This window comes from Pseudophryne corroboree, chromosome 5 (assembly GCF_028390025.1).
Source record: "Pseudophryne corroboree isolate aPseCor3 chromosome 5, aPseCor3.hap2, whole genome shotgun sequence".
NCBI classification, from domain to species: domain Eukaryota; kingdom Metazoa; phylum Chordata; class Amphibia; order Anura; family Myobatrachidae; genus Pseudophryne; species Pseudophryne corroboree.
This window is the reverse complement of record NC_086448.1, coordinates 421,258,235-421,275,438: the sequence shown is the minus strand read 5'-3', so window position 1 is coordinate 421,275,438 and position 17,204 is coordinate 421,258,235. Positions and strand designations below refer to the sequence as shown.

The following is a 17,204-nucleotide window of genomic DNA, read 5'->3' as shown; positions in this document are numbered from 1 at the left end:
GACGGGCTCCGCAGGAGACTGGGCACTCTAAAAGAAAGATTAGGTACTATCTGGTGTGCACTGGCTCCTCCCTCTATGCCCCTCCTCCAGACCTCAGTTAGATTTCTGTGCCCGGCCGAGCTGGATGCACACTAGGGGCTCTCCTGAGCTCCTAGAAAGAAAGTATATGTTAGGTTTTTTATTTTACAGTGAGACCTGCTGGCAACAGGCTCACTGCAACGAGGGACTAAGGGGAGAAGAAGCGAACCTACCTGCTTGCAGCTAGCTTGGGCTTCTTAGGCTACTGGACACCATTAGCTCCAGAGGGATCGACCGCAGGACCCGTCCTTGGTGTTCGTTCCCGGAGCCACGCCGCCGTCCCCCTTACAGAGCCAGAAGCATGAAGATGGTCCGGAAAATCGGCGGCAGAAGACTTCAGTCTTCACCAAGGTAGCGCACAGCACTGCAGCTGTGCGCCATTGCTCCTCATACACACTTCACACTCCGGTCACTGAGGGTGCAGGGCGCTGGGGGGGGGCGCCCTGAGCAGCAATAAAAACACCTTGGCTGGCAAAATAATCACAATATATAGCCCCAGAGGCTATATATCTGATAATTACCCCTGCCAGAATCCATAAAAAAGCGGGAGAAAAGTCAGCGAAAAAGGGGCGGAGCTATCTCCCTCGGCACACTGGCGCCATTTTCTCTTCACAGTGTAGCTGGAAGACAGCTCCCCAGGCTCTCCCCTGTAGTTTTCAGGCTCAAAGGGTTAAAAAGAGAGGGGGGGCACTAAATTTAGGCGCAATATTGTTTATACAAGCAGCAATTGGGGAAAATTCACTCAGTGATAGTGTTTATCCCTACATTATATAGCGCTCTGGTGTGTGCTGGCATACTCTCTCTCTGTCTCCCCAAAGGGCTGTGTGGGGTCCTGTCCTCAGTCAGAGCATTCCCTGTGTGTGTGCGGTGTGTCGGTACGGCTGTGTCGACATGTTTGATGAGGAGGCTTATGTGGAGGCGGAGCAGATGCCGATAAATGGGATGTCGCCCCCTGTGGGCCGACACCAGAGTGGATGGATAGGTGGAAGGTATTAACCGACAGTGTCAATTCCTTACATAAAAGGCTGGATGACGTAACAGCTATGGGACAGCCGGCTTCTCAGCCCGCGCCTGCCCAGGCGTCGCAAAGGCCATCAGGGGCTCAAAAACGCCCGCTCCCTCAGATGGCAGACACAGATGTCGACACGGAGTCTGACTCCAGTGTCGACAAGGTTGAGACATATACACAATCCACTAGGAACATCCGTTACATGATCCCGGCAATAAAAAATGTGTTACACATTTCTGACATTAACCCAAGTACCACTAAAAAAGGGTTTTATGTTTGGGGAGAAAAAGCAGGCAGTGTTTTGTTCCCCCATCTAATGAGTGAATGAAGTGTGAAAAAGCGTGGGTTCCCCCGATAAGAAACTGGTAATTTCTAAAAAGTTACTGATGGCGTACCTTTTCCCGCCAGAGGATAAGTTACGCTGGGAGATATCCCCTAGGGTGGATAAGGCGCTCACACGTTTGTCAAAAAAGGTGGCACTGCCGTCTTAGGATACGGCCACTTTGAAGGTACCTGCTGATAAAAAGCAGGAGGCTATCCTGAAGTCTGTATTTACACACTCAGGTACTAGACTGAGACCTGCAGATAGTGCTGCTGCAGCGTGGTCTGTAACCCTGTCAAACAGGGATACTATTTTGCGAACATAAGACGTCGTCTTATATATGAGGGATGCACAGAGGGATATTTTGCCGGCTGGCATCCAGAATTAATGCAATGTCCATTCTGTCAGGAGGGTATTAGAGACCCGACACTGGACAGGTGATGCTGACTTTAAAAGGCACATAGAGCCTTATAAGGGTGAGGAATTGTTTGGGGATGGTCTCTGGGACCTCGTATCCACAGCAACAGCTGGGAAGGAAAAATTTTTTACCTCAGGTTTCCTCACAGCCTAAGAAAGCACTGTATTATCAGGTACAGTCCTTTCGGCTTCAGTAAAGCAAGCGGGTCAAAGGCGCTTCCTTTCTGCACAGAGACGAGGGAAGAGGGAAAAAGCTGCACCAGTCAGCCAGTTCCCAGAATCAAAATTCTTCCCCCGCTTCCTCTGAGTCCACCGCATGACGCGAGGGCTCCACAGGCGTAGCCAGGTACGGTGGGGGGCCGCCTCAAAAATTTCAGCGATCAGTGGGCTCGCTCACAGGTGGATCCCTGGATCCTTCAAGTAGTATCTCAGGGGTACAGGCTGGAATTCGAGGTGTCTCCCCCCCGCCGTTTCCTCAAATCTGCCTTGCCGACAACTCCCTCAGGCAGGGAGGCTGTGCTAGAGGCAATTCACAAGCTGTATTCCCAGCAGGTGATAGTCAAGGTGCCCCTACTTCAACAAGGACGGGGTTACTATTCCACACTGTTTGTGGTACCGAAACCGGACGGTTCGGTGAGACCCATTTTAAATTTGAAGTCCTTGAACACATACATAAAAAAATTCAAGTTCAAGATGGAATCGCTCAGGGCGGTTATTGCAAGCCTGGAGGAGGGGGATTACATGGTATCCCTGGACATCAAGGATGCTTACCTACATGTCCCCATTTACCATCCTCAACAGGAGTACCTCAGATTTGTGGTACAGGATTGCCATTACCAATTCCAAACACTGCCGTTTGGACTGTCCACGGCACCGAGGGTCTTTACCAAGGTAATGGCAGAAATGATGATACTCCTTCGAAAAAAGGGAGTTTTTAATTATCCCGTACTTGGACGATCTCCTTATAAAGGCGAGGTCCATGGAGCAGTTGTTGGTCGGAGTAGCACTATCTCGGGAAGTGCTACAACAGCACGGATGGATTCTATACATTCCAAAGTCACAGCTGGTTCCTACCACACGCCTGCTGTTCCTGGGGATGGTTCTGGACACAGAACAGAAAAAAGTGTTTCTCCCGCAGGAGAAAACCAAGGAGCTGTCATCTCTAGTCAGAGACCTCCTGAAACCAAAACAGGTATCGGTGCATCACTGTACACGAGTCCTGGGAAAAATGGTAGCTTCTTACGAAGCAAAATTCCATTCGGCAGGTTCCATACAAAAACCTTTCAGTGGGACCTCTTGGACAAGTGGTCGGAATCGCATCTTCAGATGCATCGGCTGATAACCCTGTCTCCAAGGACCAGGGTATCTCTACTGTGGTGGCTGCAGAGTGCTCATCTTCAAGAGGGCCGCAGATTCGGCATACAGGACTGGGTCCTGGTAACCACGGATGCCAGCCTTCGAGGCTGGGGGGCAGTCACACAGGGAAGAAATTTCCATGGACTTTGGTCAAGTCAGGAGTCGTCCCTACACATAAATATTCTGGAACTGAGGGCCATTTACAATGCCCTAAGTCTGGCAAGGCCTCTGCTTCAAAACCAGCCGGTACTGATCCAATCAGACAACATCACGGCAGTCGCCCATGTAAACCGACAGGGCGGCACAAGAAGCAGGATGGCGATGGCAGAAGCCACAAGGATTCTCCGATGGGCGGAAAATCACGTCTTAGCACTGTCAGCAGTGTTCATTCCGGGAGTGGACAACTGGGAAGCAGACTTCCTCAGCAGACACGAATGACACCCGGGAGAGTGGGGACTTCATCCAGAAGTCTTCCAACTGTTGGTAAACCGTTGGGAAAGGCCACAGGTGGACATGATGGCATCCTGCCTAAACAAAAAACTAGATATTGCGCCAGGTCAAGGGACCCTCAGGCAATAGCTGTGGACGCTCTAGTGACACCGTGGGTGTACCAGTCGGTTTATGTATTCCCTCCTCCGCCTCTCATACCAAAGGTACTGAGAATAATAAGAAAACGAGGAGTAAGAACGATACTCGTGGTTCCGGATGGGCCAAGAAGAGCTTGGTACCCAGAACTTCAAGAAATAATATCAGAGGACCCATGGCCTCTACCGCTCAGACAGGATCTGCTACAGCAGGGGCCCTGTCTGTTCCAAGACTTACCGCGGCTGCGTTGGACGGCATGGCGGTTGAATTCCGGATCCTAAAGCAAAAGGGCATTCCGGAGGAAGTCATTCCTACGCTGATAAAAGCCAGGAAAGAAGTAACCGCAAACCATTATCACCGTATTTGGCGAAAATATGTTGCGTGGTGTGAGGCGAGGAAGGCCCCAACAGAGGAATTTCAGCTGGGTCGTTTTCTGCACTTCCTACAGTCAGGAGTGACTATGGGCCTAAATTTGGGTTCCATTAAGGTCCAGATTTCGGCTGTCGATTTTCTTCCAGAAAGAACTGGCTTCACTGCCTGGAGTTCAGTCATTTGTAAAGGGAGTGCTACATATTCAGCCCCTTTTTTGTGCCTTCTGTGGCACCTTGGGATCTCAACGTGGTGTTGAGTTTCTTAAAATCACATTGGTTTGAGCCACTTAAAACTGTGGATTTTAAATATCTCACATGGAAAGTGGTCATGTTATTGGCCTTGGCTTCGGCCAGGCGTGTGTCAGAATTGGCGGCTTTGTCATGTAAAAGCCCTTATCTGATTTTCCATATGGATAGGGCAGAATTGAGGACTCGTCCCCAGTTTCTCCCTAAGGGGTATCAGCTTTTCACTTGAACCAACCTATTGTAGTGCCTGCAGCTACTAGGGACTTGGAAGATTCCAAGTTACTGGACGTAGTCAGGGCCTTAAAAATTTATATTTCCAGGACGGCTGGAGTCAGGAAAACTGACTCGTTTTTTTATCCTGTAGGCACCCAACAAAATAGGTGCTCCTGCTTCTAAGCAGACTATTGCTCGCTGAATTTGTAGCACAATTCAGCTGGAGCATTCTGCGGCTGGATTGCCGCATCCTAAATCAGTAACAGCCCATTCCACGAGGAAAGTGGGCTCATCTTGGGCGGCTGCCCGAGGGGTCTCGGCTTTACAACTTTGCCGAGCTGCAACTTGGTCAGGGGCAAACACGTTTGCTAAATTCTACAAATTTGATACCCTGGCTGAGGAGGACCTTGAGTTCTCTCATTCGGTGCTGCAGAGTCATCCGCACTCTCCCGCCCGTTTGGGAGCTTTGGTATAATCCCCATGGTCCTTACGGAGTCCCCAGCATCCACTTAGGACGTTAGAGAAAATAAGAATTTACTCACCGGTAAATCTATTTCTCGTAGTCCGTAGTGGATGCTGGGCGCCCATCCCAAGTGCGGATTGTCTGCAATACTTGTATATAGTTATTGCCTAACAAAAGGGTTATTGTTGAGCCATCTGTTGAGAGGCTCAGTTATATTTCATACTGTTAACTGGGTATAGTATCACGAGTTATACGGTGTGATTGGTGTGGCTGGTATGAGTCTTACCCGGGATTCAAAATCCTTCCTTATTGTGTCAGCTCTTCCGGGCACAGTATCCTAACTGAGGTCTGGAGGAGGGGCATAGAGGGAGGAGCCAGTGCACACCAGATAGTACCTAATCTTTCTTTTAGAGTGCCCAGTCTCCTGCGGAGCCCGTCTATTCCCCATGGTCCTTACGGAGTTCCCAGCATCCACTACGGACTACGAGAAATAGATTTACCGGTGAGTAAAATCTTATTTTTACCCACTCATTTTTTGTGGGTATACTGATTCTGAATGTTCTATTACTTTTCCGCAAGGTGTACAATTGTGCCAACGTATTTATGCTTCTATAAAGTGTGTATCTTTTCTTATCCTCTTATCCTGTCCTTATACTTCCCTCTTTCCCTGTTTTACTTTGTCTCCCTTTTCCCCACATACTGTATATTACACAATGTAAAATGTAAAAACAAAACAAGGTCTGTGATTAACGTCACACATAATCTGTATTGTAATCTTTTTCAATAAAAATGTATTGAGTCAAAAGTGCTATTTGGCGTGATTTGAAGATAGATGTATGTGAACACGTGTAGCTTACATTCACTCAATACTTATTGAGGTTTACTAGAAATAACGTTGCCATTTATCTTGCATAGCCTTGTTTGGCAGATTAGTATATCATCTTTCTGATTTTACAGGAGGCGGTATGGTTTTTGTCTAACATCACTGCTGGTAACCACCAGCAAGTTCAGGCCGTTATCGATGGTAACCTTATACCAATAATCATACATCTGTTGGATAAGGTAAGGCCAGCTGTCTAAAATGGATTCCGCTTCAGTGGCAAACGCAGGATTTGCATGGGGGGGTTTCCAGAACTGGGCGGAGCCAATCACGGGGGTGGGGACTGAGGTGACCCAGTATATGCTGGGTCCGTAAAACTAGGGTGTCTGTGTGTGTGTGTGTGTGTGTGTGTGTGTGTGTGTGTGTGTGTGTGTGTGTGTGTGTGTGTATATATATATATATATTTCTCTGACGTCCTAGTGGATGCTGGGGACTCCGTAAGGACCATGGGGATATAGCGGCTCCGCAGGAGACAGGGCACAATAATAAAAGCTTTAGGATCAGGTAGTGTGCACTGGCTCCTCCCCCTATGACCCTCCTCCAAGCCTCAGTTAGATTTTTGTGCCCGGCCGAGAAGGGTGCAATCTAGGTGGCTCTCCTGAGCTGCTTAGAATAAAAGTTTAAGTTAGGTTTTTTTCTTTCAGTGAGACCTGCTGGCAACAGGCTCACTGCTACGAGGGACTTAGGGGAGAGAAGTAAACTCACCTGCGTGCAGGATGGATTTGCTTCTTAGGCTACTGGACACCATTAGCTCCAGAGGGAGTCGGAACACAGGTCTCACCCTGGGGTTCGTCCCGGAGCCGTGCCGCCGACCCCCCTTGCAGATGCCGAAGTTGAAGAGGTCCAGAGGTCCAGAAACAGGCGGCAGAAGACTTTCAGTCTTCATAAGGTAGCGCACAGCACTGCAGCTGTGCGCCATTGTTGTCAGCACACTTCACCAACAGTCACCAACTGTCACTGAGGGTGCAGGGCGCTGGGGGGGGCGCCCTGGGCAGCAATGTATAATACCTTTTTATGGCTAAAATACATCACATATAGCCCTTGAGGCTATATGGATGTATTTAACCCCTGCCAGATCTCACAAACTCCGGGAGAAGAGCCCGCCGAAAAGGGGGCGGGGCCTATTCTCCTCAGCACACGGCGCCATTTTCCTGCTCAGCTCTGCTGTGAGGAAGGCTCCCAGGCTCTCCCCTGCACTGCACTACAGAAACAGGGTTAAAACAGAGAGGGGGGGCACTTATTTGGCTATATGATTACATATATAAAAATGCTATAAGGGAAAACACTTGTATAAGGGGTTGTCCCTGTATAATTATAGCGTTTTTGGTGTGTGCTGGCAAACTCTCCCTCTGTCTCCCCAAAGGGCTAGTGGGGTCCTGTCCTCTATCAGAGCATTCCCTGTGTGTGTGCTGTGTGTCGGTACGTGTGTGTCGACATGTAGGAGGACGATGTTGGTGAGGAGGCGGAGCAAATTGCCTGTATTGGTGATGTCACTCTCTAGGGAGTCGACACTGGAATGGATGGCTTATTTAGGAATTACGTGATAATGTCAACACGCTGCAAGGTCGGTTGACGACATGAGACGGCCGGCAAACAAATTAGTACCTGTCCAGGCGTCTCAGACACCGTCAGGGGCTTGTAAAAACGCCCATTTACCTCAGTCGGTTGACACAGACACGGACACTGACTCCAGTGTCGACGGTGAATAAACAAACGTATTTTCCTTTAGGGCCACACGTTTCATGTTAAGGGCAATGAAGGAGGTGTTACATATTTCTGATACTACAAGTACCACAAATAAGTGTATTATGTAGGGTGTGAATAAACTACTTGTAGTTTTTCCTGAATCAGATAAATTAAATGAAGTGTGTGATGATACGTGGGTTTCCTCCGATAGAAAATTATTGGCGGTATACCCTTTCCCGCCAGAAGTTAGGGCGAGTTGGGAAACACACCTTAGGGTGGATAAGGCGCTCACACGCTTATAAAAACAAGGGGCGTTACCGTCTCCAGATACGGCAGCCCTCAAGAAGCCAGCTGATAGGAAGCTGAAAAATATCCTAAAAGTATATACACACATACTGGTGTTATACTACGACCAGCAATCGCCTCAGCCTGGATGTGCAGCGCTGAGGGGGCTTGGTCGGATTTCCTGACTGAAAATATTGATACCCTTGACAGGGACAAGATTTTATGGACTATAGATGCATTTCTATATATGCGAGATGCGCAGAGGGGTATTTGCATTCTGGCATCAAGAGTAAATGTGATGTCCATATCTGCCAGACGAAGACACGACAGTGGTCAGGTGATGCAGATTCCAGACGGCACATGGAAGTATTGCCGTATAAAGGGGCGGTCCATCGGACCTGGTGGCCATGGCAACAGCTGAAAAATCCACCTTTTGTTACCCCAAGTCACATCTCAGCAGAAAAGGACACAGTCTTTTCAGTCTCAGTCCTTTCGTCCCCATAAGGGCAGGCGGGCAAAAGGGCCAGTCATATCTGCCCAGGGGTAGAGGAAAGGGAAGAAGACTGCAGCAGGCAGCCCATTCCCAGGAACAGAAGCCCTCCACAGCTTCTGCCATGTCCGCAGCATGACGCTGGGGCAGTACAAGCGGACTCAGGTGCGGTAGGGGGTCATCTCAAGAGTTTCAGCACGCAGGGGGCTCACTCACAAGTGGACTCCTGGATCCTACACGTAGTATCCCAGGTGTACATTGGAAACTCGAGACGTCTCCCCCTCACAAGTTCCTGAAGTCTGCTTTACCAACGTCTCCCTCCGACAGGGAGGCAGTATTGGGAACAATTCACAGGCTGTATTCCCAGCAGGTGATAATCAAAGTACCCCTTCTACAACAAGGGAAGGGGTATTATTCCACACTATATTGTGGTACTGAAGCCAGACGGCTCGGTGAGATCTGAAATATTTGAACACTTACATACAAGCGTTCAAATCAAGATGGAGTCACTCAGAGTAGTGATAGCGAACCAGGAAGAAGGGGACGATATGGTGTTACTGGATATCAGGGACGCTTACCTACATGTCCAAATTTGCCTTCTCACCAAGGGTACCTCAGGTTCGTGGTACAGAACTGTCACTATCAGTTCAGACACTGCCGTTTGGATTGTCCACGGCACCCCGGGTCTTTACCAAGGTAATGGCCGAAATGATGATTCTTCTTAAAAGAAATATGGACGCTTTCCTGATAAAGGCAAGGTCCAGAGAACAGTTGGAGGTCGGAGTAGCACTATCTTAAGTAGTTCTACGACAGCACGAGTGGATTCTAAATATTCCAAAATCGCAGTTTTTTCCGACGACACGTCTACTGTTCCTAGGGATGATTCTGGACACAGTCCAGAAAAGGATGTTTTCTCCCGGAGAAGAAAGCCAGGGAGTTATCCGAGCTAGTCAGGAACCTCCTAAAACCAGGAAAAGTATCAGTGCATCATTGCACAAGGATCCTGTGAAAAATGGTGGTTTCTTACAAAGCGATCCCATTCGGTAGATTTCACGCAAGAACCTTTCCGTGGGATCTGCTGGAAAAATGGTCCGGATCGCATCTTCAGATGCATCAGCGGATAACCCTGTCTCCAAGGACAAGGGTGTTTCTTCTGCGGTGGCTGCAGAGTGCTCATCTATGAAAGGGCCGCAGATTCGGCATTCAGGACTGGGTCCTGGTGACCACGGATGCCAGCCTGAGTGGCTGGGGAGCAGTCACACAAGGAAAAAATTTCCAGAGAGTGTGATCAAGTCTGGAGACTTCTCTCCACATAAATATACTGGAGCTAAGGGCAATTTACAATGCTCTAAGCTTAGCAAGACCTCTGCTTCAAGGTCAGCCGGTATTGATCCAGTGGGACAACATCACGGCAGTCGCCCACGTAAACAGGGCGGCACAAGAAGCAGGAGGGAAATGGCAGAAACTACAAGGATTCTTCGCTGGGCGAAAAATCATGTGATAACACTCTCAGCAGTGTTCATTCCGGGAGTGGAAAACTGGGAAGCAGACTTCCTCAGCAGGCATGACCTCTACCCGGGAGAGTGGGGACTTCATCGGGAAGTCTTCCACATGATTGTAAACCGTTGGGAAAAACCAAAGGTGGACATGATGGCGTCCCGCCTGAACAAAAAACTAGACAGATATTGCGCCAGGTCAAGGGACCCTCAGGCAATAGCGGTGGACGCTCTGGTAACACTGTGGGTGTACCAGTCAGAGTATGTGTTCCCTCCTATGCCTCTCATACCAAAAGTACTGAGAATCATAAGAGGGAGATGAGTAAGAACGATACTCGTGGTTCCGGATTGGCCAAGAAGGACTTGGTACCCGAAACTTCAAGAGATGTTCACGGAAGACCCGTGGCCTCTACCTTTAAGAAAGGACCTGCTCCAGCAGGGGCCTTGTCTGTTCCAAGACTTACCGCGGCCGCGTTTGACGGCATGGAGGTTGAACGCCGGATCCTGAAAGGGCATTCCAGATGAAGTCATCCCTACCCTGGTCGAAGACAGGAAGGATGTAACCGCAAAACATTTTCACCGCATTTGGTGAAGATATGTTGCGTGGTGTGAGGCCAAGAAGGCCCCTACAGAGGAATTCCAACTGGGTCGTTTCCTACATTTCCTGAAAACAGGACTGTCTATGGGCCTAAAATTAGGGTCCATTAAGGTTCAAATTTCGGCCCTGTCGAATTTCTTCCAGAAAGAACTGGCTTTAGTGCCTGACGTTCAGATGTTTGTAAAAGGGGTACTGCATATACAGCCTCATTTTGTGCCCCAGTGGCACCTTGGGATCTCAATGTTGTTTTGAGTTTCCTAAAGTCACATTGGTTTGAACCACTCACCACTGTGGACTTAAAATATCTCACATGGAAGGTGACGATGCTATTAGCCCTGGCTTCAGCCAGGCGTGTGTCAGAATTGGCGGCTTTATCATATATAAAGCCCTTACTTAATTTTTCATTCTGACAGGGCAGAATTGAGGACTCGTCCTCAATTTCTCCTTAAGGTGTTTTCTGTTTTTCACATGAACCAACCTATGGTGGTACCTGCGGGTACTAGGGACTTGGAGGACTCCAAGTTACTTGACGTTGTCAGGGCCCTGAAAAATATGTTTCCAGGACGGCTGGAGTCAGAAAATCTGACTCGCTGTTTAGCCTGTATGCACCCAACAAGATGGGTGCTCCTGCTTCTAAGCAGACGATTGCTCGCTGGATTTGTAATACAATTCAGTTTACACATTCTGTGGCAGGCCTGCCACAGCCAAAATCTGTAAAAGCCCATTCCAAAAGGAAGGGGGCTCATCTTGGGCGACTGCCCGAGGGGTCTCGGCTTTACAACTTTGCCGAGCAGTTACTTGGTCAGGGGCAAACACGTTTGCTAAATTCTACAAATTTGATACCCTGGCTGAGGAGGACATGGAGTCTCTCATTCGGTGCTGCAGGGTCATCCGCACTCTCCCGCCCGTTTGGGAGCTTTGGTATAATCCCCATGGTCCTTACGGAGTCCCCAGCATCCACTAGGACGTCAGAGAAAATAAGATTTTACTTACCGATAAATCTATTTCTCGTAGTCCGTAGTGGATGCTGGGCGCCCATCCCAAGTGCGGATTGTCTGCAATACTTGTACATAGTTATTGTTACAAAAATCGGGTTATTCTTGTTGTGAGCCATCTTGTCAGAGGCTCCTTCGTTGTTATCATACTGTTAACTGGGTTCAGATCACAGGTTGTACGGTGTAATTGGTGTGGCTGGTATGAGTCTTACCCGGGATTCAATATCCTTCCTTATTATGCACGCTCGTCCGGGCACAGTATCCTAACTGAGGCTTGGAGGAGGGTCATAGGGGGAGGAGCCAGTGCACACCACCTGATCCTAAAGCTTTTATTATTGTGCCCTGTCTCCTGCGGAGCCGCTATATCCCCATGGTCCTTACGGAGTCCCCAGCATCCACTACGGACTACGAGAAATAGATTTATCGGTAAGTAAAATCTTATTATACATACACACGTTTATATATATATGTGTAGATATATGTACAGTATATATATATATATATATATATATATATACTGTACATATATCTACACATATATATATAAACATGTATATATATATATATATATATATATATATACACACACACACACACACACACACACACATATACACATATACATAGCATATTAAACATGCATACATATATATATATATATATATATATGTACAGTACACATATATATATATATATATATATATACACATGTATATATATATATACATCATGTGTGTGTGTTTATATGTATGTATATACATATGTATATATGTATGCACATGGATATATATGTACTATAATTAAAATAATGTAAACTTTTATTGCACTTACAAGTGCCACCAGGAAGACAGCAGGCTGCAGAGGACGCTAGACAGCCATTAATAATACTCATGCAGCTATTAAAAAAAATAATTTTTTTTTTTTTTTTTTCAGTGGAGGGGGGTTTCTGGGTGCTCGGAAACCCCCCCCCTGGGTGCGCCACTGCGCTTTTCTATTTTACTCTACATGACCAGCCGACCTGGCACAGCCTCTCTTTGTCTATTATCTGTAATATCTGTGTGTCCCCCAAACAGGGTGATTTTGGGACACAGAAGAAAGCTGCATGGGCAATAACCAATTTAACAGTTAGTGGAAGGAAAGACCAAGTGAGTAATATGTTCTCCATACCATTTAATTCTGAAACTTTGCTGCTGAACAGTGTGTGCTAATTCCCCATGTAATAGATCAATGTGATTGTGTATACTTTGGAGATTTTTTTCTTCTTCAAAAACTGTTAACAGCAAATACAGATTACAATGTAACATTGGCATAAGAATCAACAATCACAGTTTGTTTCATAATAAAATACAATGCCAATTTACAGTCAAGAACAATAACCGCTGTACTTTTTTTAAAGTATAATTATTGTAAACAATATAAGTGAGAAAAGGAGTTGCAATAGAAAATAAGTAAAGTAAAACAAAATAAGGCAAAATAAAATAAAAATAAAACAAAGAATGATGAACCACCATATAATATTTGCCTATAGTATTTACGTAAGATTAGTAGTGTCGTTGTCCATAAGTAGTATCCATGCAACACGCAATTTAAAGAATGGAGTCTAGAAGGGATGTCCAATAAAAATTAGAATACCATAACAAAAGCGTATCCTGCCACATTAGAGATGATTGTCATACGTCTAATACATTGTAGGTCAATCTACAATCTGTCTACGTAGAAACAAGCCTGTGTGTTCAAACATCTTCCAGCTGTAATTCTGTAACTGTTCAGGCAGCCGATCTATATAGGGCCCCCATATGGGGGTAATTCAGAGTTGATTGCAGCAGCAAATTTGTTAGCCGTTGGGCAAAACCATGTGCACTGCAGGGGGGGGGGGGGGTGCAGATATAATATTTGCAGAGTTAGATTTGGGTGGGATATTTTGTTTCTGTGCAGGGTAAATACTGGCTGCTTTATTTATACACTGCAAATTAGATTGCAGATTGAACTCATCACACCCAAATCTATCTCTCTCTGCACATGTTATATCTGCCCCCCCTGCAGTGCACATGGTTTTGCCCAACTGCTAAAAAATTTCCTGCTGCGATCAACTTCGAATTACCCCCATAGTTTTGCCCAACTGCTAACAAATTTGCTGCTGCGATCAATTCTGAATTATGCCCTATCTTGTACTTAGCCAAACGTCTTTCATGATACAGTATTTCCAATAAAGGTGTTTTCCACTCAGACAGTGTGGGCGGGATAGTTAGCAATGGTTTGGAGATGAAAAGCAGCATATCATCCACGAACAAGGATAATTTGTATTCACAAGCACCAACTCTAATATTGGTAAAATTATTGACGCAAGGCTATCGCCAATGGTTCAAGAGCAGCTGTAAATAAAAGTGGAGATAGCGTCCGGTGAGACCATTGTTAATGCACTTTGGGCAGACCTGTAAACAGAATCCTGATCTAATCTATATTTTTTAATAAAAGATATTATATTGCCATGTACAGTAATACTGCTTTTAAGTATGCCAGAAAAGAGTAGGGTTTATGCCCATAAAATAGCTGCTAGTTTGCCCCTTTTGCTGAAATTTGATATTTTTACTAATGCAAACAAACTGTGGTGATACTTACCAGGTGCTATAAAAGGGGAGGAGTCACAGCAAACAGAAAGGGGGTGCTTTTACCCCCATGGTATCCCCCCAGGACACTGACTAATACCTGTAACAATACTTGAACCTATCTGGTAATAGAATTTCAGAGATATTTGTTATATGAATTTGCAAATACATGTGAAGCTGCTAAACCGCTTCATGGCTGTTCTGATTTGAGCAGTCCTAACGCTACCTAATAGCAGTGCCCACATAGGGCCATGTGATTTGTCTACAGTAAGGCCTCATGATAAAGGCTCATACAAAAATACATCCAGATTAAGGTCTAGGTTACCTGAGAGCCACCCCTAAGATCTTCCATTAGCACTGCAGGGACCAGCATGCCTCCCAGATGCTGCGCCCATTCAATGCCTTCTCACACATGCAAACAATCAGTGGTAGCAACTCAATCACTCTGGAGATACTTTTCAGGTGCTTGAAAAGGAGAGGAGTCGCAGCAAAAAAAGAAACTCCCCCCCTTCCCCCAGGTACCCCACCAGCACACTAATACCTGTAACAAAACTTGAACCTATCTGCTAATAGAATTAAATTTCAGATATTTGTTACATGGAGTTGCAAATACGTGTGAAGCTGTTGAGCCACTCTACGGCTTCTCTGATATCTGCAGTCCTACACTACAAAATAGCAGTGCATAGGGGGATACCAGGGGGGGAAAAGCACCCCCGTACACTCACACTTTTTGTTTGATACTTTTACTGATGTAAACCTATCCTAAACAAAGTATACTTGTATATATACCTGTATATATGTATCTGTATGTATGTATGTATGTATGTATGTATGTATGTGTGTATATATATATATATATATTTATTAGTGATGAGCGGATTCGGTTTTACTCGGTTCTCAAAACGGCATTTTATTGGCTATCCAAAACACGTGACATCCGTGAGCCAATAAGATGCCGTTTTGAGAACCGAGTAAAACCGAATCCGCTCATCACTAATAATAATATACATATATATATATATATATATATATATATATATATAAGTTCATATTTAGGATTCACCACCAACACCACCTGATAAATGTAACTGTCTTCACTCCCTAGGTTGCAAATCTTATCCAACAAAACGTGATTCCCCCGTTCTGCAATCTTTTGACTGTAAAAGATGCCCAGGTCACACACTTAGTGTTGGATGGTTTAATCAACATTTTAAAAATGGCCAATAATGAAGCTGAGACCATAGTCAATCGTATTGAGGAGTGTGGAGGTATTTTCCTTTTTCAGGTCATTCTTCATTTATTAATAGATTTTCACAGAAGCCATAGTTTTGATTTGTAAGAGGAAGACCCATAGTGACATACAGAAATGTCTGCAGCCAGTTAGATCTAATAGATTATAATGCATAGAATACATAGCCTCCTTATTTATAGGCTCCCCTGGGTAAGAGATTAGGATGTTTAAGATTTCTTTAAAAATAGTTACTCCACCCTTGCCCCTTCCATTTGTGTAAAATATGTTTCTCCTTGCAGCTCAAAAATCATGAACATTTGTATTTTATCCTCTACATTTTTCATGGTCTTAAATAAAACGTGAAGCTGGGGATGAAAAGAGGCTAGAATGTAAGGTTTTTTTTCAAAGGCAAAAAATCATACTCTTTACTAGATTTACCATCAATTAGCAGTATAACTATAGATTAAGTTCAAATCTTCAAAGTTCATTGGTACCGAATAAAGATACTTATTCTCCTCTCTTCATTAATCCCATATTTGTAGTGTGGTAGACATGCAGATGAGCTACAGTATCAGTAGAAGGTTGCTGATGGTTGCTACTGCTACGTGTAGTAACTTTCCATTGTTTCTGAATAGGCTTGGAAAAAATTGAACAGCTACAAAGCCACAAGAATGAAGATATCTACAAACTGGCTTTTTACATAGTTGACCGGTTTTTCTCATCAGATATTGTAAGTTCAATTATTATTTTTTGTCCTAATTTAAGTTTAGCGTCAAGTTATGGATTTTCAATAAATGCATAGTCAATTTTATTTTGGTTATATGAAATGGTCTTCATCAAGGTTAGACCAAATCCAGGATCCTGGATTAAGCGTTGCCTATCTAGTGACTTTTAAAAGCTCTGTGAGAGGATAAAATCACTCTCTTTATTGGTTCATTTGTTAACTAGCTCATGAGTTCTGATCCCCCTTTTATTGTAAATATTTTAGTGTCCCCAGTTCAGAAAATACACCTTAATGCATGTTAATAAATGTGTTTACCTCAGAACAAATTCGTGCAGAGGCAGATAGTACCAATAGATATGGGGGGAGGGGAGGCGCAAATTGTCTCTCTGGCACAGGGCACCAAAAAGTCTAGTTATGGCTCTGGTAAACATTATAGATATGTCTGTGGGAAACCTTGAATCAAAAACATCACTTTGCTAATGACAGACATTTCTAAATAACTTGGACTTTATTAGTCTAATTATGAATGACTTACATTATGTTTTATGTCTGTTTAAAATAAGTTTAAACATTTTCTATTTCTTTTTTTAATGAAGATTATTGATCTGACCTAGTGGGCTGCAGACAGAAATGTACGGACTTCATTCCTATGATAGTACATACTACATGATGTCAAGATGGCGAGTGGCAAATGTAATGAAAATAAATGTAAATGTATTAATGTAGAAGGCAAGCTAGGCTGTCATTGGGAAATAAAGAGTAATGCTTAAGACACCATTTTTTAATACTTTTGGTCATTCTTTCTTTTTGTGTCTCCCAAGACTAAGCTACAGTATGTCCTGCGGAGATGGTATAAAACTTTTTTTGAAGGAACATTAAGGAATAAATCTCTGTAAACATAATTAAAGTAAAACAAAGTGGTACTTATTTTGGTAATTCATACTGCAGCATTGCAGTCAGTATGGTAGCAGCTTTGGAGAGAGAGAAAGGGAGATAAAATACCTGCCATTCAGATCCCGTGTAATGATTAGCTTTATTGTCCCTCAGCACTGAGGTCATAGGTTCAATTCCTACCACAGAACCAAATGGGTATATTCTCTCCGTGCTTGCATGGGTTTCCTCTCACAATATACATATGGTTAGGTTGACTCCT

At 44.9% G+C, this 17,204-nt stretch overlaps 1 protein-coding gene across 1 annotated transcript in view; it reads left to right on the top strand.

Moving 5' to 3' along the window:
- LOC134927818 (importin subunit alpha-3-like) overlaps nt 1-16,828 on the top strand; it is a 40,328-nt gene extending 23,500 nt beyond the window's left edge. Inside the window, exons 7-11 of the mRNA XM_063922801.1 lie at nt 6,018-6,122; nt 12,564-12,635; nt 15,202-15,364; nt 15,963-16,057; nt 16,648-16,828. Coding sequence (XP_063778871.1) covers nt 6,018-6,122; nt 12,564-12,635; nt 15,202-15,364; nt 15,963-16,057; nt 16,648-16,665 — 453 coding nt within the window. The 3' untranslated portion in view covers nt 16,666-16,828. The remainder of the gene's footprint in view (nt 1-6,017; nt 6,123-12,563; nt 12,636-15,201; nt 15,365-15,962; nt 16,058-16,647) is intronic.
- Nucleotides 16,829-17,204: the final 376 nt, after the last annotated feature.